The 24,879-nt window shown below is 39.5% G+C and overlaps 2 protein-coding genes across 8 annotated transcripts in view; both read right to left on the bottom strand.

Annotated features, from left to right (window-relative positions):
- Window positions 1-954: 954 nt before the first annotated feature.
- CCDC89 (coiled-coil domain containing 89) lies at window positions 955-4,533 on the bottom strand. The gene is made up of 2 exons (XM_032393527.1): window positions 3,449-4,533; window positions 955-3,327 (listed from the first exon to the last, which is right to left on the bottom strand). The coding sequence occupies exon 2, from the start codon at window positions 3,056-3,058 to the stop codon at window positions 1,946-1,948; it is 1,113 nt and encodes a 370-aa protein (XP_032249418.1). The 5' UTR covers window positions 3,059-3,327; window positions 3,449-4,533; the 3' UTR covers window positions 955-1,945.
- Window positions 4,534-5,165: 632 nt separating this feature from the next.
- Window positions 5,166-24,879, bottom strand: part of SYTL2 (synaptotagmin like 2) — a 118,135-nt gene continuing 98,421 nt past the window's right edge. For 5 of the 7 annotated variants that reach the window (XM_032393511.1, XM_032393510.1, XM_032393509.1 and 2 more), the window contains 8 exons: window positions 23,191-23,310; window positions 21,739-21,908; window positions 20,534-20,636; window positions 18,301-18,471; window positions 15,511-15,589; window positions 12,530-12,629; window positions 10,756-10,961; window positions 7,530-9,665 (listed from right to left, as the gene is read on the bottom strand). In XM_032393511.1, the coding sequence (XP_032249402.1) occupies window positions 9,520-9,665; window positions 10,756-10,961; window positions 12,530-12,629; window positions 15,511-15,589; window positions 18,301-18,471; window positions 20,534-20,636; window positions 21,739-21,908; window positions 23,191-23,310 (1,095 nt within the window). In that variant the 3' untranslated portion in view covers window positions 7,530-9,519. Of the gene's footprint in view, window positions 5,888-7,529; window positions 9,666-10,755; window positions 10,962-12,529; window positions 12,630-15,510; window positions 15,590-18,300; window positions 18,472-20,533; window positions 20,637-21,738; window positions 21,909-23,190; window positions 23,311-24,879 lie in introns of those variants that run through there. The other 2 variants (XR_004298021.1, XM_032393512.1) reach the window with 2 other exon arrangements.

Raw genomic sequence — 24,879 nt, forward strand, 5'->3', positions numbered from 1 at the left:
ATCCCTACCAATCAATCATCTCTACTTTCCTGACCTTTACCCCAGGCAGAGTTAGCTGCTGTGTGTGTGTGTCTGTCTGTATTTTACCTACTGTGATCTCATAACACCCTCAAGAAAACACATCACATTGTATGTAATTGCTTTTTTTGCTCCTAGACTGTGCGGGAGCTCTGCCAGTGTAGAAAAGATGCTTCTTCATGCTTATTCTTAGTGCCTAACCCCTGAGCTTGGTACTTAGTAGATGGTCAAGGAATCTTTCAGTGGGGTGTTGTCATCAAAATCCCAGCACCCCCAGTGATCAAGGGGCCTTGGGCAAATTACTGAATCCCAGTTTCCTCTTCCTTACAATAGAAATAATTACCTTCTCAAATGGCCCTATGGAATAAATAAATAAATAAATAAATAAATAAATAAATAAATAAAACAAGCCATCCAAACTGCTTCAGCACAAAGATAAATAGTATGAGCTCAATAAGGGATAACCATAATTAAATTAGCTCCTATATTCTGATTCTTGAATGTGTAAGAGGAAGTAAATAGTCCTTTTAAGCCAACAACATGGTTTCTTGGAATTTGTATTTAATACCACAATCTTAATAGGACTGTGAGAAAATAGGCTTAAAAAACTGCCTGAGGTAAAGTAACACTCAAAAATTGTTTATTAAAAAGATACCAAGTAAAATTAATACATCCGAATTATTAGGTAACTCTTGGGACCCTTGGCACCAAATGGGTAAGAAAAATATTATATTATAATCTATTTTGAGAGATATTTATAATAATGTTTATATCTTGACTAAAACTAGGGAAATAAGGAAGCATAAAGTGTATTTTTTATAACTGCTTCTTTAAGAACTTTCTATAAATAGATGTAATAAGTATTACATTTTTATATATCTACATATTTAGGTATTCCTACAAACATGCTGTAAGTATACATATATATTTCACTTAGATGTTTTTTTTAAAATAAGGAAAAGTTTTAAAAAAATAAAAATTAAAAAAAAAGGAAAAGGTGATTGCAAGGAAATAATGCTAATAGAAAGAAAACAATCACTATGCATTGCTTTATATACCCTACTCGGTCTGCTGTGACTTGTTACCCTAAATTGGGGCCTTTTGCCTATTAGCATATTATGCAATATTAAATGAAACTGCTGATACTTGAATCCTTGCACCTTGAAATCCTGTTTTTATAAAGGAAAAAAAGCAAGAAAATGGAATGTGATCTAAGCTTGCAGGAAAAATAAAAACTGGTTGATTTCACTTATTTGAATCTTACTGCTCGTATAGAATGACTGTAATAAAGTCTGCCAACTTTGGTAAAGAACTTAATGATTTCAATCTTTGTTTTCCAAGCTAGTGCAAGCAAAATAAAATCAAAAGGATACTGCTGTAAAGCAGGTGAAGCAAGCAATTGTTTGTCAGTTGCAAAATCAGACACTTTCTTCTGCAAGTTCTCTATGCTATTATTATGCTATTAACTGTTACAGTTTATATCTTCAACTAAGGGAGACTACAGGCCTACCTATCTACAAGGGGGAACTATGCAAAACTGTTTTCACAATAGTACGTCTCATTGCACTTTTAAGATTCACTTAAATCCATAGGAGCTGCTAATTTAAAGTCTCAGGATATCTGAAGATATCTGGGGTTGAGAATGAATAAGTTATGAGGAAGATGGAGATAATGATAGCAAACTTGGGAGGATTCTCAAGGCACAGAAAGAAATCTGGTAAATCGTGTGTATTTTAGGTGGTAGGGCTGAAAATTAGTGCTAGCCTTACAACAGTAACAACCACAACATCACAGTAAAGCAGCTTTTCTTTGAGTTGCCTTTTGTGCTTAAAAGTATCATAAATGGGAAACCAACTTTACTGTTGTCATAGTGCTAAGGCACAAATAGTTAAATTCTAAATTAGAGGAAAGAGGAAACGGAAGCTTCCTATGGAAAGAGATGGCGGAGTTTGGCGTTGAGTTCTCTCTCCTTGCTTAAAAGATCCAGGCTGTGCTTTTTGAAGGCTTCAGACTGCAGCCTGAGTTCATCGTAGGCCTTCTGGATCCCGTCGACCCTGCGCTGAAGATCCCGTACTCTCAAGTTACTGTCCACGGCCACTGCCTCTTGTTGGAACCTCTCCAGGGCATGCCTCCTGGCCACGTCTGCTGTCTCCAGCTTCTCCTCAAGCTGACGGATCTCTTCCTGCTTGTTCTGAAGCACCCGGCCCCTCTCCATGGCCAGCTGCAACAGCTCGTCCTTCTCACGAATGACCGTCTGCAGCCTGGCCTGCAGCTCCTGGTTCAGGCTGCCGTGCGCCCGCTCAGCCTTGGCCATCTGCTCCACCGCCTGCCGGTGCTGCTGCTGGAGGCTCCGCAGCTGGCTGCGCAGCTGCTCCGTCTCGCTGGCGTGGGCGCAGGCTTGCTGGCCCCGCAGCTCCAGCAGCTCCCTCTCTCTGGCCTGCGCCTGGCAGGCCTCCTGAGCGCACCTCTGCTTCAGGGTCTCCAGCTCCTTGGAGAGGGCCTCGCTCCGGGCGGTGAGCTGCAACACTTTGGCCTCCTGGTCCTTCAGAGCCTGGCTGAAGAGGCTGCTGTTCTCCAGCCTCAGCTTCTCATTCTCCTCCCTGAGCTTCACGTTCTGACTCTTGTGTTCGTCCTTGAAGCGGATCATCAACTCGTGGTTGGCTGCCAGAGTCATAAAGCGTTCCTCCAGCTTCTGGGCGTGCGCGCTCTTGGCCTTCAACTTCTCGGCCTCCAGCACCCTCTTCTCCTCCAGCTCTGTGTGGAGCAGCTCCAGGATCTGGCAGCGCTCCAGGGCCTCGTCTGACCTCCGCTTCAGGATGCAGATGAGCTGGGACTGCTCCTGGATGCGGGAGCAAAGCATCGCCTTCTCGCTCTTCTCCTCCTCGGACAGTCCCCGGAGGTTTGCCAAGGCCTCCCTCAGACCATCCAGTTCCTTAAACTCCAACTCCTCTTCCTGCTTTTCCAGTTTTTTGGTTTGCTTGTCTAAGGGCTCGTCCGTGGGTGGAGGGTCCATCCTGGGAGGCTTCTCTTCCTGAGGCATTAGGCGCTGCTCTCCTCCACCATCAGCTGATCGCACAGTTTTTCCCCCTCGGATTCAGAAGCCTCAGTGTTGCTAGGGACTCCCAGCACTCTCCAGCAGTTGCTTTTTCCAGTAAGGAGCCCTGTGATTGGTGGGCAGGTCTTCAAAGTGCTGTGAAGTAACAGGGAGATCTGGGGGAGTCCAGAACCAATCCGGTCGGGTTATGGTTGCCTTTCCAACAAATCACAGCTCTCAGCTCTCAGCTCCCAGCTCCCAGCCCGCTGTCTGGCCTGGATTGTAAAGAGAGGAGATGCAAGTCCCACTGGGTTTCCAGCCAGCATGGGGGCGGTGGGGGGGGGGGGGGGGGGGGGGGGGGGGGGGCGGGGGCGCGGGGAGAAAACCTGACTCTACCTAATTTCTGGGAGGAGTAAACAGATAAAGCTGCCGGTGACATATTCCTCCTCCTTCTCCCCCGTTCAGTTGTCATGAGAATAAATTAGTCTGTGGAAACAGGTTTGCTCTTTAAAAATTTGCAATCTATAAAAACAAAATAGCGCTACCCTGGGTGTCAGGATCCTAAGTGGCTGTGAGGTGTACATGTAGTGTTTAACACAGCTCAGTAAAAGAGCAAACCCCAATGAAATTTCTTTCGTTTCCCTTACCATGGCCCTTGGCTGGATTGAACACCTCTTATTAGATATTCAGCATTCCCCGTTTTACCCATTAGCAAAATAAGGTTACAGAAAGAAGCTTAATGAACAATATAGATGTGATAAACACAACAACCGAAAAAAGATCCAAATGAGGCTTACCATCATATACCAAAGTCAATTCCAGATGTACTAAGCAGTTAAATGTCACGAGTAAAATAAAATCAAAGTATTAAAAATGGAAACTAGAAGAAAACAAAGGTAAGCATAAAAACTCTGGGTCAGAAAAGACTTTCTTAGCTTAAACATTATGTAAAAGATGAGTAAGGAAACACCTAATTTGACTTTGCTGAACATGCCAAGTTATTTATAATTTTTTAAATTGTGAGCTCTGAGGGTTCTCCAGCCTCTTGTTGCTCAGGACCTGACATTTTACGCCTTAGTCCAACCCAACCACTGAAGTTCTCCTAACGGACCTGCTCTCTGGCCTTGTTTGTAGGTGTTTTCTCTGCCTGGAATGCCTTTTCCCACCTTGTCCCTTGTTGCTCCACTAATTTGCTCAGCATCAATACTCAGTTCAGAATCATCTCCTCTGTGAAGCCTTTCCTGGCCCCTACATGAGAATTGACCACTCACCTCTTTCAGTGCATGCGCTATAGACTGCTCACACTTCTAATGGAAACCCTATTGCACTCATTGCTCACCTGCCTGCCTCCCCCTATTAAACCCTAAGATCATTAAGGGCAGGGACTGTGTCTGTGCCATCCTTGGCACTTTGGGGAGGCTTAGATAAACGTGTTGAAATGGATGTTGAAGGCAAATTTCAAACTGGGGGAAATATCTACCATAAAGATGACAAACAATGGGGCACCTGGGTGGCTCAGTCGTCAAGCGTCTGCCTTCGGCTCAGGTCATGATCCCAGGGTCCTGGGATCGAGCCCTGCATCGGGCTCCCTGCTCAGCAGGAAGCCTGCTTCTCCCTCTCCCCCTGCTTGTGTTCCCTCTCTTGCTGTCTCTCTGTCAAATAAATAAATAAAATCTTTTTTAAAAAAAGATGACAAACGATAGATTTATATTTTTGTAGAGAGCCCAAACAAATAAAGCATTAACATCTTAAAAGAGAAAGGAACAATTAAGTTCACAGATGAGGGGATGGAAATGGCCAAGTATTGAACCCTATCAGTGATCCAATAAATATAAGTTAAAAGCAGGTATCATTTCATCTATCAATTTAGTCAAAATTTTCCCATTTTAAGACAACCCAGGACTGGCCAGGGTACAGTGAAATAGGTACTCTCTCATACTCTTGGTGTAAGTGAGTTGACAGTAGGTATTGAGGACTTGAAATGTTTTTATGCCTTTTGAACTAATGATCACCCTTCTGGGGAGAGTTTTACTTAGGAAATAATACAAAAGAAAAAGTTTTGCTCAAAATTTTTCATGGCAGTGTGGTTTATAACAACTAAAAGCTGGAAACCTAAGTGTCCGAAAAAGAGAAAATGTTAAGAAATCGTATTTTCTTAGAATATTATGCAACCATTAACATTATCATGTTTATAAGTAACTTAATGGCATGGACATTTTTATGCTAGAAAGAGAACTGAAAAAAGAAAGATAAAAAATTTAAAATTCAGAATGATCTTAAATCCTGGGAAAACTTAAGCACAGAGTGAAGAGTTGAGTATTCCTACAATCACTGTTTCTGATGTTCAGACTTAGTCTCTCAAGTCATGATGAGAAAGAAAAACCCATTACAGATGTTGGATGGATTTTCAAATGCTTCAGATTTCACCAGAACAAAACAGATCAGAAAGAAGTTTCAGATTTTTGCTGTGGTCTCAAAGATCATGATCTCATGTCTATAAAAGGAAAGCAATGTTGGAAGACTGGGGAAATGTCCTGAACTGAAATTTTAATAACTACTGAAATTATAGGATACTGAGGTTTTATGAAAGTGGATTCCAAAGACTTCAAAAACGTGAATTAAACTTACTTGTATTTTCCCCTCCTTTCTCTTCTTTTCCTTAAATTTCAAGCTCTTATACTGAAATGGAACTTGCAAAGTTGAGACAAGTGACTGGAAAATTGGAATAGTCCTCTTCATTTAAATAAAAGGGTCACACATATATTGAATGTATTATTTGCTGATTACCACATATGGTTGTCTGATGTAGTAAAGTGAGTTCACAGAATATATTTCCTAAGAAAAGAAACAGATGAGAGGAAAAATACTGAAAGTGTTAATAGTAGTTGTTTCTTGAGGGATGAGCTTCTGGATGCTTTCCCCTCTCTCTCCACCTTTCTATGTCCCTTGCACATAGTGGATGCTCGATGATATTTGTTGATTAAACAGATTTTCCACATTAAAAATATTTTACATATGTTAAAATTATTTTAAATAAGTCCATAGTTTACTTGTCAATTCTAAGAATCTCACAAGACCCTAATCTCATAAGACCCTAATCAATATTCATTCACTGATTTACTCAACAGTTACTATGTACAGTGTGACACAAGATGCTAAGTAAACATTAAATTAGATACCATCTGTCTTCTCAAAGAATTTGTAGTTTAGTAATAATGACTTTGGGCTCCTCTCTGCATGGTTGTTTTCCTTGTTCTACCATTTTCCCCCCACCTACTTTTGAACATGAAAGCGTCCAGTATATTTCCTCCCCAGAAGTCCAAGGCATAAAACTGGGCCGATGCCTCCCTAGTAACAACCAGAGTCCCCTCCACTTGCCTTTGTTGAGTCTTTTAATGTCTCTTTTTTTGAAGCTACTATTTACAGAGTTCTTCTATACAACAGTACTAGGCATTTCTACATCTTCTCTCATTTAACTCTAACTATTCTTTTTTTTTTTAGAATTTTATATATTTTAATTTGCATAAGTGATATCTCACTATATGAAAATTTCTCTAATATTGGTTTTTATTTAAATAAAACTTTGTAGGTTTAAGATCAATACTATGATGAGACTTGTTCATCATTTTAATTATACAACCTTCCATTGTATGACTACACCATATTCTAATATTTAGTCATCTGTTCCTCTATTGATCAACACTCATTTTTTTCCTCATTTTTAACCATAACAAAGTGTGTTCCTATGAATATTATTTACATGTAATTACTTAAGTCACTTTAAATTTCATATCATATAAGTTGAGTTTCTTATACAAGAGTTGGAATGATTGGGTATTTTCTCAAAATTTTGTAGACATAAGGAATAAAGTTTTAATTTTATTTATTTATTTGACAGAGAGAGACACAGCAAGAGAGGGGACACAAGCAGGGGGAGTGGGAGAGGGAGAAGCGGACTCCCCGCTGAGCAGGGAGCCCGATGTGGGGCTCGATCCCAGGACCCTGGGATCATGACCTGAGCTGAAGGCAGATGCCTAACGACTGAGCCACCCAGGCGCCCCAGGAATAAAGTTTTAAGAATCATAGTCATAACTTCTATATGATAAGTCTTCATTTTTTTAGACTTTTCGTGTGTGAGTCATCTTTATTGCATGCAGTAATGGCCAAGGACCATTCCTTCTTCACCTAGAGCAGTTTATTACTTGTTTTATTTCAAGATGTTGTATGTCATCTGTGTAATCTTGATACTAAAACCTTCTGGTAGCAGTCACATGATGGAGATGATGCTTATTTCTGCAAGTGTCTAAAATTGAAGGGAAAATCCACCTTCCTTCCTGTAGGAATCTGCTGGGTTTGGAGACTCCAAATGGGGTCGGGTTCCAGAGATAAAAATGCTCAGTCACAGGCTGGGTGAGCATAGAGTGCGGCCAGAGACCGGGGAGACAGGAGTGATTGACTGCTTTTCTCTGGGGGCGCACTGAGGAGTGGGGCCCCGAGTTCTCAGCTCCTCTGGGCAGAGATTGGGAGGCCGCTATTTTCACTCTCATCCTCCTAACTCTAACAATATTCTGGAAAGCTAGGCATTATTATCTACTTTTTCTACTTTACAGGGAACAAAGAAACAAAGGCACAGAGAGGTTAAGCAAGTTACTCCATGTCACCTAGAGAATGGTAGAGCCAGAACTCAAACCCAAATCATTTTGATACCAAAGGTGGTTCTATTGTTCACTCTGGTGTTTTGAACGGCGGGGATCTGAGAATAGGAGGAGGTAGGCAGTCCCAGGGGGAGACACTAGAACCAATCTCATTGTTTCAGAGCTGGCTGGATGTTGGAAGGTAGCTGAGCAGGTAACTGAAAGAAGGGCTGAGAAAGGAGCTTGTACCTTGAAGTGCAGGAGCTGGAACAAGATTTGCACTTCTGCTACTATTCCTGGCTGACTGGGGAGGTGTGCTTCCACTCAGCTCATCTTGCCCCCCCCATGCAGTCAGAACAGAATTGGGGCATAGAGCTGGACTACACATCTCCCTAAAAGACTTTGAGAGACAATGGGAAGGGCATTTTTCTAGGTTAGTCGCTTTTACTGGCAAATGGGTAGAAGTTTCTAACATCTTTAGAGGCTGTGAGCACTCTAGTTATCTTCAATGACATTTGCTAGACACGGATAGTAAGGTCTCACACTCCTGACCATCCAAGCTCCCCCTAACCTACATTAAAATCAGTGCTTGTTTTGAGAAAGGCAAGCAAGTTGAGTCCTAAGGAGGAGTAATGCTTTATATATTAAAATGACCCCAAAAATGTCTCCATGGGAAGCTTTTCAAAAATAAATGTTGGCTTACCTTCAATGCTTTTCAACTACTTTTTTAAAATAAAAATTCCACTTTCAATAACGCAGTCAGAGCTTCTCACTTAGAGGAAATGATGTCCAGAGTTGCAGTGAAGACTTGAGAAATATTAGCTCAGCAGTTCTTTAGCCTTGCTAGGGAATTTAAATTTTAGGACTCCTAACATAAAGTATTTCATTCAAAATAAGAAGTCAGATTAACTTGACAACACAACTAAATCATATAATAATTTACTCTAAGGGTTTTTACAAAATACTTTATGAAAATTACACATACATAGGAAGTACAGTTTTACATTCTAATTAAAACTTCATTGCAAAGCTTGTCTGTGAGCACTCTCATGCTAATTTCATATAGTAGAGTGATAGGAAAAACAGAATCATATATGCAAGGTTTTGTTTTGTGGGTTTTTTTACAGTCTATTAGAAAATACAGGCTTGAGATCTTAGGAGAAAATTAAGCCAAAAGCTGAATTCCACCTATGAGCCAGTGGGTGGCACCAAAGCATATCTGAGACTTTGACGCCGGGAAAGGGGAAAGCACTTTCAAAGGCAGAAATACATGCAGTAGATTCAGTCCTATGGCCCTAACCCGGAATTCCATATTTTAATAGAGATTACAAAGTAAATAGTTTTCTTATAGTCAAATGCTTTATTATCATGGATATTCTGCCTTTCCCCCTCCTTCTAGGTGTATTTTTCTGTCCCTTTTTTCAGTTTCTGCGAGGATCTTCAACCACTGAGTAGCAGGCCCTCCTAACTGCAGCATGGCATGTGGTGTGAAACACAGGACGGCAAACTAGAATATTTTGCTGGTTAAAAGCACCCAACATTTAATATCTTTGACGGCTTTTTCTCTGAAGCAGCATCAACCGTTTGATTTTCCTAGCTTTCTCAAGTATCTCCTTTAATGTTGAAGTCACAAATAAGTTACATACTTGATTCTTACTTAAATCTTGTGGGGCTTGTAACCAAAGCAGCTTATGCAGGTTGACTTTAACATGCTGTGTAGCCTCCATTAGTGGCAAGGGGCAGCAGGTGAGCATCTGTCCACGCGGTCAGATTTTCAAGATCTGATTCCACCTGTTTAGTAGTTTTCAGTGGAGGGGCCAGTCGACTTTGGGTTCATTTTGAAATCTTGGCAATCAACAGCATTCTGAGAGGCAGCGTTGCTTCAATCCAAGTGTTGGGGGACTTTACCATCTTTTCCCAGAGAGCAACTTCCTCCGAGGTAGAGTCCATCCAATCCACTTCAGTACCATAGCTTTTACCTGCAAAAGAAAAAAAAAAAAAAGGAAGCTTTGCAGTTAGAACAGAATAGTTCATTGGGGAAAAAAAAAAATGGATCATCCCCTAATTATAATCATCAATGGAAGACAGCGAGGGGTAGTTTTAATATCACCAGGAGGGGGGCGCCTGGGTGGCTCAGTTGGTTAAGCAACTGCCTTCGGCTCAGGTCATGATCCTGGAGTCCCCGGATCGAGTCCCGCATTGGGCTCCCTGCTTGGCGAGGAGCCTGCTTCTCCCTCTAACCCTCCCCCCTCTCATGTACTCTTTCTCTCTCTCATTCTCGCTCTCTCAAATAAATAAATAAATCTTAAAAAAAAAAAATATCGCCAGGAGGGCAGATCTGGGGCTTTCTATAAGAAAGAACTGTTTAATCACCAGAAATGTCCAACAACGGGGCACTCCATAATTGGGACTATTCCCTCTACTCACAGAGAAATAGATTTCTCTTTGTGTTCATAGAAAAGCTGGCTGACAACCTGTCAGGGACAGAGTGGGGTAGTAGGGATAAAGCCTGGCATTGGGTTGGAAGTGACACTAGATGATCTCTAAGGAAGAGTAGTTTGGGGTTTAGTGTCTAACAGACTCAACTTTCAATCTTGGCTCTGATACTTATTAGCTCTGTTACTTCATTTCTTGGAACATCGGTTCCTCTGGGAATAACATTAGTAATTACTCACAGGATTTCTATGAGGATTAAATGAAATAATATAAATAAAGCACTCAGTACAGTGACTAGTGCCCCATAAATACTATTTACCATGATTATTTAAAGCACAATTTTAGTCATGAAAAGACATAAGTGTTTTTTTCAGGGAAGAGTAGTGATGAAAGCTTTTCTGTACCTCCCACACACAATAACTTAAGCTCTGTGTGGACAGACACTACATCCTGTTAATCTTCATATCTAGAGCCCTTGGCATACAGCCTGACATTCCTTCACTCGTTCATTCCATTACACTTCACAGAAATAGAGTATCTGTTTTCATTAGGAAGAAGCGAAACAACAAACAAACCTCTACTGTCCCCAGAAGCATTTGGCTCATAGAGAATTTAAAACGTAACAAACATTACCTGTTCCAAAGCCAATCCGAAGACCTCCCAAAAACTGGTTGGTTAATTTGTAATGGTCCCAGACAGTAAGCTCTACACAGGCTTCTGTCAGATCTTCAGGCCTGAACCCGTCATACACCATGGTGTGGTTGAAGACAGGACTGGTGGTTTTCCCTACAGCTCTGGTTTTTTGACGACTTTTCCTACTTGTATCTGGAAGGATGATACTACAAAAGGAATCATTATTGTGAAAGCATTTTAATAAGACGGTGAACATTTATGCTTTCAGTGCACTTCAACACAGCTACTGAAGATTGGCAGAAGGAAATGGAAGAAAAAAACAGTGTAGAGACGCAGAGGTGTTGGTGGTGGTGGTGATGATGGTGGCAGTAATGATGGCTGTGATAGTGGTGGTGGCCATGATGATGGTGAAGTGGTAGTGGTGGTAGTGGTGGTGATGGTGGCAGCCATGATGGTGGTGGTGATGGAGGTGGTGGTGGTGGTAGTAATAGTGATGATGGTGATAATGGTGATGGTGATGTTGATGGTAGTGGTGGTGGTGGTGACAGTGGTGGTGGTGGTGATGAGAGTGGTGATGATGGTGGTGATGGTGGTAATGATGGTGGTGGTGATGGCAATGGTGGTGGTAGTAGTGATGAATGCAGTAATGGTGGTGGTGGTGTTGATGTGGTGATAATGGTGGTGATGGTGGTGGTGATGGCAGCATCCTGCTGGAGAGACTGCATTACAGTGGACCAGACTTGCTTTGAATCCTGACTCTGTTACTTATTGGCTGTGTATTGTAGGGGAAGTCACATAATCTCTCAGACACTTGTTTCTTCATCTTTAAAATGAGAATTGTGATGCCTATTTCATAAGGTTAACATTAGAATTACATATGAAGTAAACAACTTAGTTTAGTGCTTTCATTTAGTAAATGCTTAATGTGGTAGCAAATTCTTGAGGATTCCTTTAAAATTTGGAAGCATTCCTGATTATCTGTTTTCTGTTTTTAACTCACCACACCTCTTATAAACACAAGAAGGTCTGAGAGTTGTTTCAGAATGAGAGACTCACCTGAGCTGAAAAATCTTACCAGCTGACATCTATGAATGATATTTATAGGGAAAATCACAAATAATGCCTTAAACACTTAAACAGCTAACACTGGTCTTCTAGAAGAATCTATATAGATAAAATTAGTCAGAGGGAGCTAAGAGATCACATACTAATATCTGTTTAGTTACTACTGACTAGATGCCAGGCATTTATATTTATAACAGAGAAAGAAGTTTGCCACTTAGAAACTCAAATTGTCGTAAGCTCCTCTGACAAACTATTAGTAGGGGTCTGTTTAGCAAGTCATTTTCTACATATTTACAGGATGAGGCAAAAGACCTTTTGCAAACAGTTCACAAAGGTGGGACAAGGTACAGGAGGAAGAATTCTCCCCACTCCACAAAGGAGTCAGGGGTATGGCATTAGCAATTTGATGAGTTTTTTTATACTGAATATTATCCTCACCAGCAGATATATCTCCTAGAAAGCATTCCATATCTGAGTACATGGTGCCTGGTTTCATTTGTATGTATGCCCTCTTTATGGTTTTAAAACTAAACTAAGCCTTAGGGGTTCATGTCACAGATGCCTCTAGTTCATGTTGCCATTGTCCCAAGTTATGTCATTTCAACCATGAATGATGAGTTTCGCCATCACAGATATTGAGACCTAAAAACAACCAGCAAAGGCCAGGCTATGGTAGAACTGAGAGAAGCAGAGTTATCAAAGCTGTTACCATTTAACAAAAGAATTTAGATGGCTGCCCCTTAGCTGTGGTAGATCAAGACATTCCTTCACCCAGATGTGCACTTCTCCCGTTGTAGGAAGCTTTTTACCTGTAATTGGAAAAGGAAAGAAAATAAAATTTCACTGCCATTCCTCTCTTGGTACTACTACATCCAAAGATGCCAACTTAAAAATGGTCTGGCACACGGGGCGCCTGGGTGGCTCAGTTGGTTAAGCGGCTGCTTTCAGCTCAGGTCATGATCCTGGAGTCCCGGGATCGAGTCCCACATCGAGCTCCCTGCTTAGCGGGGAGTCTACTTCTCCCTCTGACCCTCCCCCCTCTTGTGCTCTCTCTCTCTCTCATTCTCTCTCTCAAATAAATAAAAAAAAAAAATCTTAAAAAAATAATGGTCTGGCACAGTGATACTAGCTAGAGCTTGAGGATATGATCCTAATTGGTTAAATCTATTGATTTTTAACTAAATCTTCCACAGTCTGGCTGCACTGAGCTCAGAGAGTTCTATGAAAATAATTCATATTTGTGCACCTGGGTGCCTCAATTAGTTAAGCATCTGCCTTTGGCTCAGGTCATGATGCCAGGGTCCTGGGATTGAGCCCCGCATCAGGCTCCCTACTCAGGGGGAGCCTGTTTCTCCCTCTCCCGCTCCCGCTGCTTGTGCTCTCTATCAAATAAATAAATAAAATCTTAAAAAAAAAAAAAGAATGGTAACAACCCAAAGGAAGTGAACTGAGAGATGAAGAGAGAAAGAGGGAAAAAGGAAGTAGGTTTGGGGATATCATTTGAACTCTTGTATCATACAGTACTTAAAGCCTGCCTGGGGAATGCCTGGGTGGCTCACTTGGTTGAGCATCTGACTCTTGATTTTGGCTTAGGTCATGATCTCAGGATCATGGCAATGGGCTCTGTGCTCAGCGTGGAGTCTGCTTGAGATTCTCTCTCTCCCTCTACCTCTGCCCCTCCCCCGGCCCATGTTCACTTGCTCTCTAAATAAACAAACAAACAAATAAATAAATAAAGTCTTTAAATTTTTTTTTTAATTAAAGAAAAAGAAAATAATTCACATTGATTCCAAGTACAGAGTACTATATTACTCTTTTGGGTTTGGCTTGTTTCAAAACAAGTTAAAGATATCAGGTATATAAATCATCCATTTATAGTTATATTAAAAACATCTCAATGAAATGCATATTCCTTTCAAATATTAATACTAACATCAATTGCTGTTAATGGGAGGCATCTGAAACATACTGAGTATAAAATAATCAAAACAGGTACTGGCTAAGGTATAGCCACTCTTCTTGTTAATTGTGGTTACATACTTTATGGGAATACTGTATACATACACACAGTAACTAATGTTATGCACGGGGAACACTGAGAAGTTGGCTTAGTCTTCAGTTGTTGGCTAGACTGGGTGCACATGGACAGAGGGCCACTACCATATTTTTCTGAATAGGTTAATCCAGTCAACCAACCAGAATTTAATGAGCATCTATGATGTGCTTTGGCCTATGCTAGGAATGTCATTGGATATACAAGGAATATAAGAAATCTATGTCCTTGGAAAATGTTTACATTTAAGTTAAAAAGAGTAATTCACATAAAAACTATAAAAATGTAATACAGAATGAAATGCCAAGTTATTATCATAATGTTCTAGATGATGATGTGATCAGTGAGGGTGAAAGAATATAGCCAGGAAAAGCTTTATGATGGGACTTTAAGATGGGACTTCTTCTCAACCTATCCAAAGACTTGGAGAAGGGGAAGCTATTCCAGGGTAGAGAAACTACATGAGCAAAAAGTCAGACAAGGTGGAGCCCATCACAACACATGGTCCCCTTTGCCCCCACCACCAAGAAATGATAGTGGAGGAAAAGAGATTGGCAGAATTTCTATGCATGTGGACCATAAATGATAGGATACAAATTATATATATTAAGGAAATCTGCCTTTTAGGAAGATCCAGAAGTAACAACAAGGTGGTTTGGCAGCCATATGGGCCTAACGATATGTTTTGCTTGCCTTCCGATTCTTTTTTTTTTAGCTGAATTAAAATGCCTTTCTCCATTTCAATCACTGCCCTTAACATCCATTATTTCTTTCATCCCACGAGTTTCACTGCCTAGTTACTGAAAACATTTGAGTTGCAACCTCTGATTTCAGTCATGATATCATACAGATTCTTAAGAAGAAAAACTTGGGGAACTTCTTGGGAAATGAGAGGGGGCTGGCATTCATTTCTTGCTAGTCTCTTGCTCTTTAACTGGGCTGTAGACCTGAGGCCCTAACATCAAGGATGCAATTAGTAACCTTGAGGGAAAAGCTTTCTACCCTGCTGAGGCCTTGTGAATGGAGAACCAATGAGCTCTAATCTCCTAGAGGCTCCATATGAATCCTTCTAATTCTCACCTGTGAAGAATACTCGGGTTCCATTCTTACCATAACACTACCAATAGGTCCAAATTCTGAACACAGAAAAGGCCATTCATGTTGTACAGATACCAACTTTTTGGAAAGTGAGATGAAAATTAGAACAAGGACTATAAACTTGGGAATTTTGTAAAATGAGGGTTTGTTTGTTTGTTTTTTTCATGGAAAAGGAGGTAAAATGGTAGTTACCGGGGGCTGGGAGAAGGATAAGTCAAGGGTATAGTTCAATGGGTACAGAGTTTCAGATATGGAAGACAAAAAATTTCTAGAGTTCTGCTTCATAACAATGTGAATATACTTAATACTACAAATGGTACACTTAAAAATGGCTAAAATGGTATTTTATGTTTTGTGTTTTTACCAAATAAAAAAAAGAATTTGTCAACTGTAAATTGACTCATTTGGTCCGTAGAATTATTAAGTTAATAAATTTGCTTAGGGTTTCACATTTGAAAATATCACAGAGTCCAAAGAAATCCTTGGAGAGGGAAAGGCTCAGGAAGGGGCATAAATCTGGATGGAAAATCATTACATACCAGGAATTGGCTCTGGGACATACTGGAGAGCTAACTTCATTTCACCTCTGTTTTCTGCTTCAAGGGCAATGGGTGCTGTCTGGAGAATGAAGGACTGTCAGTAGGTGTAAGACACAAATGACTTTACTGTTTGTTGGTTACTCTGTTTTAGGACCATAACTGCCCCAATTCTGCGACTATGTATCACCCATGCGTGCCCTGGATTAAAATTTCCTTCCCCATCAGAGCTAAACTCTTGCCTTTATATCTGGGAAAGCTATGTATCGTGTATCTTGAAAAAACTTGCTTGGTACCCAGAAAACATCTCAAGGCCTTTAGTCTCAGAGATATTTGAGAAATCAGAATGGCTTTCTTGGAGAGAGAAGAAATGTTCTGGGATGCTTTGGTTTTTATAAAAACACACGTATTTTTTGTTGGTCACCCAGCCAGCACATAAAACTATTTATTTGTATTATTCTCTTTCTTTGAGTATGAAGAATGTGGGAAAGTTGGGGGAAGAAAAGCCAAACATTACATTTTCAAAGCTGCATTCACCTGATTATTTCAGATCATATAATGTGAGGTCTCTAAGAATAACAAAGACTGGACAATAATTTAAAAATATATGTCTATTATTTTCGAGTATAAGAAAGATGGCTTTTCTTTCAGATTCTGGTCCTTTAGAGCCTTATTGCCAAAGCATGGTTATGCATCAGAAACATAAGGGAAATTAGTTTAAAATAAAAAGCTCTTGACATCTTCTGAGGAATTCACACCCAGTGAGTCTTGGGTAAGACTAGAAATAAATGCTTCAGGTGATTTTGATGCAATATTTGGGAACCATTTCTTAAGTGAAAGTGCTATATTATGTAGATACTAAACAATGATTTGTATTGTTGCTATTTATCACTTCCAGCTGGGATCACACCAACCCTCACACGGAGAACAATTAAAAAAACGGGATTAAACAAATTTATTTGAAGGAGCTAAAGAAATATTAATATAGACAGGACTCAAATGGACAAGATCTTTGAGCCTGACATTCTCTGCTTTGCATGTTGATGCATCAGCTGATTTTTAAGTAGTGCCAAACTAGAGCATAAAAGCCTAACTGAAAGAGACTAAGAAGCCTGAGCAGGGCTTTTGCCAGTCTCGCGGGGCTGGAGAGACAAAAATTGGAGTCCACAGCCAGCATGGAAGGAATAGCCTTCGAAAATACCCTAGGAGGAACTCTTAATCTCAGGAAACAAACTGAGGGTTACTGGAGTGGTGGGGGTGGGAGGGATGGGGTGGCTGGGTGATAGACATTGGGGAGGGCATGTGCTATGGTGAGCGCTGTGAATTGTGTAAGACTGTTGAATCACAGATCTGTACCTCTGCAACAAATAATACATTATATGTTAAAAAAAAAAAAAAAGAAGAAGATAGCAGGAAGGGAAGAATGAAGGGGGGGAAATCGGAGGGGGAGACGAACCATGAGAGACTATGGACTCTGAGAAACAAACTGAGGTTTCTAGAGGGGGGGTGGGGGGATGGGTTAGCCTGGTGATGGGTATTAAAGAGGGCACGTACTGCATGGAGCACTGAGTGTTATATGCAAACAATGAATCATGGAACACTACATCAAAAACTAATGATGTAATGTATGGTGATTAACATAACATAATAATAATAAAAAAAATACCCTAGGATCAGTGGTTCTCAAAGTATGGTCCCCACACCTAGGAACTTGTTAGAAATGCATATTCTCAGGCCCAGATCTTACTGACTCAGAAACCTTGGGAATAGAGCCTGGAAATCTGTGTTTTAATAAGTCTTTCAGGTGAACTGGATGCATGCTAAAATTTGAGAACTACTTCCCTAGGTTTTCACTTGGAACCTCTGAAGGGTCATAGCCTAGGAATATGGGCAAGCAAAACTACATCAGACCACATGAAAACTGAACCCCAGCTTCTAGTCAGTTCATTCTCAGATTAGATTAAGGTAGTCTGTCCCTACTCTGTGTGTCGGAAACAAAAGAAAATCCTCTCAAAGTATCCCTAGGGTTTTTCATATACAATGTGAGGCGTGCAATAAAAACTAAACGGGCATACCAGGACAAAGGACCAAATGACCAAACTAAGATAAAAATTAGATAAAGGAGACTTACAAATGTTTAAGATATTGGGTTTTCAGATATATACTTTAAATAACTTTGATTAATATGTTCATAAAGATAATGTTAAGATAGAGAATTTTAGCAGAGAAGTGGTCTATAAAAAAATCAAATGAAAATATAAATCTGAAAAATACAATGTTGAGAACTTGTAAGATGGGTGTTTTAGACATAGCAGATAAGAAAATTATTAAACTGAAAGATAGTTTAGCAAAAACAGCCAGCCTGAAATCTAGAGAGGAAAAAAGAAAAAGAATAGAAAATACAGAAAAGAGCATAATAGATATATGGGACAGAGGTGCCTGGGTGGCTCAGTCAGTTAAGCATCCCACTTTTGATTTTGACTCAGGTCATGATCTCAGGGCCATGAGATCAAGCCCTGTGTAGGGTTCCACACTGAGCATGGAACCTGCTTAAAATTCTCTCTCTCCTTCTCTATCTATCCCTCCCTTCCACACTTGTACAGTCTCTCTCTCTCTAAAAATAAAATAAAAAGAGAGAGAGACATATGGCACAAAGTGAAAAGACATAATGATCCCAAACTATGGATAATCATTATGAATTAAAATACAATTATAGTAGCTTTCTCCTATACACCAGGCCCCAAACCAACCAACCAACCAACCAACCAACCAACCAACCAAGTCTGCACGAACCTTTCGCTTTAGAGGGTACCACTTCAATTGTTTATTCTGTTTGTTGTCCCAGTCCCAAGTTTCCAAGTCAAGTTCCACTTCTCCTAGAAAACTATTGCGTTTAAATGTATCCCGATGCCAAACAGAGAGGTTCAGCTTTTGTGTTTTTAAGATTTGCTTTTCGATTTTGTACTGCAGATCAAAGAAGGAAATTAAAGTGGTGAATAACATTATTTTATATCAAAGTTATGACATAGAGATGAAGAGAAAAGTCATCTGTGCAGATCAGGTTTTCTCATCTGTTAGGTTTCAAGTCTCAAAAATATTGCAAAGTCATCTTATTCTAAGTGTCTTGTTTCAAAGAGCTAAATCCATCTTTCACAAAAGCTGATTTTCCTTCTGCTTCTGGAAAAGTAAACCACAGTTGAAATATCATAGCCAGTAATAGCTCTCTAAAAACAAAAGCCAATTATTCATTTTTTTGCTGGATGTTTTTAGTTCAAACTAGATATAACAGAAATCCAATTCAGTCTAAAAATACTAATGAAGTTTAATCCTGTGGTCTGTTTTCTACTTAAGGACAAGGTATTTTTTCTAATAGACTCTATTTTTTAGATCAGTTTTAGACTTATAGCAGAATTGAGCAGAAAGTACAGAGAATTCCCCATATATCACTTGCCCCCATTTACACACATCTCCCACTATAGATATCCTGCAATGACAAAGTATTTTCCAAAAAAAGATATATTTGTTTTTTCTTGCTTCATATGGTTAAGTGGAAAATATTTGGCATCCTAATGGTTTTTCATCTAAAATGCAGTCAATCCTAGATTATATATAATCATGGAAGGGATAATAGTACTTCTAATCTAAAAATAATCTCTATTTGGCTTTATGACATACTACTTGAATATCCATTTTGGTTGTAGCAGGCTTGCCTTTCTCTGAGTTTACCATTTAAATTAGCTGGCTTTTGCTGAGTATAGGGTTGAAGTAGCTGACCCAGAAATAGCTAGGGTACTGAGGTATATCATAGTCAAACTGTAATTAAAAAGTGGCTACAGAAAATCCATAAAAAACTGACCCATGAAGGACTGAAATTAATTTAATTCTGCTTCTTTCCTCAGAGGATAATCAAATAGTGGGACAGACTTTTCAGAAAGGGGAAATGAAGAACATTTCTTATATTTTTAGTTTTATATTATCATGACTAAGGCAGCCTTATGCAGTCTGTGGGAAAAAAGAATACAGGTATTTAAGCCAGGCACACTTTCTATTCATCTGTCCATCCATCTCTCCTTCCAATAACCATTTTTTGAGTATCTATCCAGACACTGTACTAAGAGTCAACATTTATGTGTTTAATGTATACTAATCACTTTGCACATATTAACTCTTAATGTTCACAACTACTGAAGTAAAGAGGCAGGTACTATTACCTCTCTTGCAGATCTGAAGAACAGACAGGTAAGCCATTTGCCCAAAGGCACACAGTTGATAAATGACATGGAGTTGGTCCCTGCCTGCCTGAAACTTATAATTTAATGGGAAAGCAGACAATGAAGCCAGTAGTTAAAAGCCTAATATAAAACAAGGTGCCTGAGGCAGCAGACCCAGGTGGGAACTGAGGAGTTAAGGACAGCCTCTCATGGGAAGAGGCATTTAAGGCTGGAGGAGGTAGTTCATGATAGAATGTGGGAAAGAGTTCTCCAGCCTGATGGAACACCAGGTCCAGCAGTGTGAGAAAATGTGTTTCGTTTCTCCAAAGAACAGAAAACACTCAGGGTGACCTGAACAAAGACTCTGAAAGTGGAAGGATGAGGCTGGAGTTCAGGTTGTGAAGGGACTGGTGGCATGGTAAGGTGGACTTGGCTCTAAGGGTAATGGGAATCCTAAAAGATTTTAAGTAGAGAAATAACATGATCAGAATTATACTTCTGGTAACTCCTTTGGTTACAATGCTCCATGTTTTCAACTGTGTATCTTTGAGCAAACCCCTTTGTTTCTCTAAGCCTCATGTGTGAGGGGCAGATAATATTCCTCCTGGTGGAGTATGTAGGGAGTGAGTGAGAGAAGGCATACAACGTTCATGGTGTATGGTCTCATGCAAAGCAGTTTCTCAGAACATGTTTATCCCTTCCCTTCTTCTCTATCCATGACTGACTTCATTTGTAGAGATACTACCCAAGAAGATATGGCTATCGACACACAACTCATCATTTAGGATTTTCCTAGACAGACAGTTCATAGATACCCGCAGTATCTCATTATACACAGGATTCAAAGTCTTCTTCACTACAAGTGTTTTCTTCTTGCCCATTTTGCCCTTGTCTGGTAACAAATAGGTCTTTACATATCTAAAAAGAAAAGTAGACAAGAAGGTCATGGAAAATAAAAGTGATGTTTCCATCTCTGCTTTGAAAAATGCATTGGTAATTGACAGAAATAATTATTTCATGACACTGAGAAAAGCAGTTAAGTAATGAATGTTCTCAACAACACCTTTTATACTTAAACTTTTAAACACAGTGCAACAAAATTGGTCATTTTATACTGTTTTGAAAAATTTTAAAGGATATTTCCTGAATCCCTTTCTTCCTTACCTGACGTGGGGGGTGGCAGGGGACAGACCTCTAATGTAATGCTTAATTTTACTGGCTTGTTTCCTATTGAGAAAAGGCTTTGGTGCTTGCAGAACTTTCTTAAAAAGTTTTGTTACTGCCTTTTGGAAACAAAAATTGATCTTAGCACACATCTAAGCAAGCCATATTCAATGGGGGAAAAAGGGATACTGACCCTAGCTGTTTTGATAATAAAAGCATAAAGGATTGGGCCTATGCTAGCAAAATAATTAAGAATCTGACTTCTGCATAGGGAAGGAAAGCAAAGAATACCATTCAACTTTTGCAAATAAACAAATTCAATTAAGTCTGTGATCTAAAAGATGAGCTGGTAATTCCCCCTAAAGTTCTTCTGTAAAATATAATTTAAATTTAGAAACTACTTCATTCTAGAATCTTAACTGTTTCTGCACCACTGAACATTCTGAAGTATGGCCTGACATGTCTCTAATTTTAGAGAAGTTTGAGAATGTCATGGGAAGAGAGTGGGGTTCAAGCCCTCATTGCCCATTTTGCTGTTGACTTTCTGAGTTTATGTAAATAGGTCACTTTTCTTCTCTGGCCCTGGTTTCCTTATCTGTTAAAAGAACGAATGGGACAAGATGGCCTCAAAGGTCGCTTCCACTTGAAACATTTTCTGCTTCTCTGACATTTTTATAGTTTAATAAGTTTGGCATGTTTATAGAGTAAATAAAACACCATTTTCCCCCAATTTTTCTTCTCAAACTTTTCTTTTTGACACAGTCACACACATAGCCTCCCTTCAGTTACTTTCTTTCCCAACTTCTACAAGATTACGAAGAACTAAGAGAAAACAGGGACTCCAAATTGTACTTACGGGTCTGAGCGCTGTTTTTTAACATCCGCTGCTGCTAAGTCTTTACACTGGGCCACAAAGACATGTAACTCCTTCAGTGAGTCCACATAGTCGATTGCAAACTGAATATTTCCTTTCACTTCCAGATTGCCAAAGTCTCCACTGTAAACGCTCATCACACTGCCGCTCACCTGAAGGCATTGGAAACACGCAGTGTTTGTTTCTGTCTCATGCATGGACCCAACACAAGGATCCCGAATATAACCTTGGCTTGCCATTATTTCTCTAGTTTGCATTTAAAGCAGTTAATAGGGCATAAAGACAGACCAACACAGACAACCTGACATGATATATGATACGACTAGTGTTTTTAAAAAATTGCCTCTAAAAGATACAAATGACAAGTGAAATGCAAAGTTATTTAGATGCTGGCTCATTTTAAAGCAGGGGGATTTTATGGTAGGGGGCATTCAGAGTTCCATTTTTAGGCATGCTTAGTATTTAAGATGTTAAAGAAAGAGGATGTGAGAAACCCCAGGCACACAAATCACAGTGACACATTGCTCTATCAAATTTCCAAGGCACTAAAAAGGAATCTTACTATGTTGCCCATCCACTGAATCTAGGAAAATGCTTAGTGGGCCATACGCCTTTAAAGGTCAGGAAGGGTAGAGAATGGATGATTGATGAAGGCAGTTGAAAGCCTTCCCAAGGCCATACGTTTGAGGATCATCAGCAGAAATTCAATTTAAACAGATTTTTTTAAAAGTTTAAAAAATGGGAGGCTAGTAAGAATTTAAGTGCAGCTTTATCATTTGGTTAGCATACCTGGTGAGATAGAGTGTATATCATACAACTATCTGGATAAGTGTTTATGGGTATATTTCCATATATATATTTCTACACACATAATCCATGCTCACAATATGACCTCACTTTATGAAAGGAGTTCTAGGTAAAGTCAAATTTTCTCCATCAAACCTGAACAACTAGACTTAAGGAGCTTTCCTTTTAAAATCCTGTTCTGAATACTTCTGTAAGGCAAAGAATCACTTCTCCTATTCTTTTAAGTGAATCAGTACTTTTATTCATCAGGTTTGCTAAAAGAGGTACAATTCTATACCTGCAAACAGAAATATAAAACATATCTGATATAGGCAGACTTTACAAAAGTTACCCCATTTATTGCATGGAAAAACATAGCAGTTCATCTTGTTGGTAATTTAGGTTTATTTCTGAAGTACTTACATTCAAAAAAAATATTCATTTATAAAGGATATGAACTCTTTTTATGCTTCAAAAAAGAAAAACAAAGATTTAGCTAGCCAGAAGCTAATTGTGGGTTAGAGAAAAAGCTCGTGCCCTTGGAATCTGGGAAATAGAATAGGCAGCCACTTTCTAGCAAGCAGGAGCATGGTAGAGCCAGGTTCACAAAAGCAGAGAGCTATTAACACGGAGCCTTTGTTTACATACAGAAGACAGGGACGTCATGCCAGAGGAGCTGCTAAGATTGGTTAAAGAGCTTGGGCTCTTCTTGTGTCTGCTGAGCTGGTAACTGCTCTCTGAGGTTGTATCTGTTTCTCTGTCATCACTCTACAAAACATCACATAATATACACAAAATTTAAATTCAGAATGAGTGAAGATCAGCATCTCTATTTAGAAAAACGTGATACCTTCGTATCCCAAGGATCTATGAACATTTCCGAAGGTTAAAGGACACTCGTGCTAATCACCAGGGAACGGGAATCAGGATGAAGTGGGTAGTCTATCGTGGACCTCACCTAAGGAGGACAGCAGTGCTTAGCTACCAAAAGAACAGTGATTTGGTTTTTCACCTCCAAGGTGGGCCCAAGGTGCTACAGAAGGCAGCACTGCTGTGAGCTTTCTTGTCACTCTCTTAACATTATGAATTTATGTAATGTGGGGGACTTTATTGACATATATGAGAAATTAACCTTACCCAGACAACAAACGGTCTAAGATTTACTGTCAAAACATAAAATGTCATGCTTAATTCCTCTCATTATTAACATAGCCTTAACTTCCCTAAAAATCAAATCTTTTGCTGGAGACACTATTAAACTAGAAAAAATAAATGCTAGTTTCATCATTTAAACTAAAAGTTAGATACACACATATTTTTAAAATTTTAAACCACCTCTTATGTATTTCCATACTGCTATTGTGTTTATCTTTCTACCCAAATTAGATTTTAACACACTTTTGGGAAAAAAAAGGACCAAAGATACTTATTTTAAATATGTCCCAGGAAATATTTACCTGGGTCAAAAAAAAAAGTGGCAATAATACATTTTATTATATCTAGAGCTAAAGCTTATTAGATGGTAGCTTTAAAAATTCATGATTCAGAATGAGCTCCTTTGGGGGTTAGAGAGTTTATGGAGCAGTTCAGTGGAGTTAGGGAAACACCTTTATGGAGTAGTTAGTACATGCCAATGTATTCCAGGGCCATGCAATTATGTATCATATAACAGATGCCAATTCTATTGCAGATTAAGGAAGGAGTTAAAGAAAAACAAAATTCATGACTTATATGGATAGAAAAAAAAAATCCTCCCTCAAGGATTAAAAAAACCCACACCACCGTGTGTCTGTTGTCACCCTCTCTCCCCACGTGCTTACAGCCCATTTCCCTCTATTACAGCATGCACTGTGCTCTACCCCGCGTATCAGATCACTAGTGATTTACTGAAGGATGGGATCCTGTCTTGTGGACCTGTAACGTCAATTTTCACGTAGCAGGTACTCAATGAACATGACTGATGCTAAGCCTTGAAGGGAGAGTGGACGGAGGTGCAAGGCCTGGTTTCATGTCCGCTTCCTTTAATATTCAGTCTGACCCACGTGCTTTGAGAGGTAAAATTCTACAGCTTTGTTTGGCATCTCTGATGCACAAACTCAAATGATTTGGACTCTCTTCGTGTGGAGCTATGAAGCAGCACATTAAAACTGATGGAGGAGAAAAATGAAAAACCAGGAACTGGTGTCACTTGCCTCTTAAGTTATTATATAGCTTATTCATATGACCAACCAAGACCAAAGCCTATTAACAAAGGTGTAAAAGCAGGAACTCCATGAGGTTGCCTACTGTTGGCTTCCAACTAATGATTTAGTTTCAAAGAACGATTGATTCTTTTCA

This window comes from Phoca vitulina, unplaced genomic scaffold (genome assembly GCF_004348235.1).
Source record: "Phoca vitulina isolate PV1807 unplaced genomic scaffold, GSC_HSeal_1.0 scaffold74, whole genome shotgun sequence".
NCBI classification, from domain to species: Eukaryota; Metazoa; Chordata; class Mammalia; order Carnivora; family Phocidae; genus Phoca; species Phoca vitulina.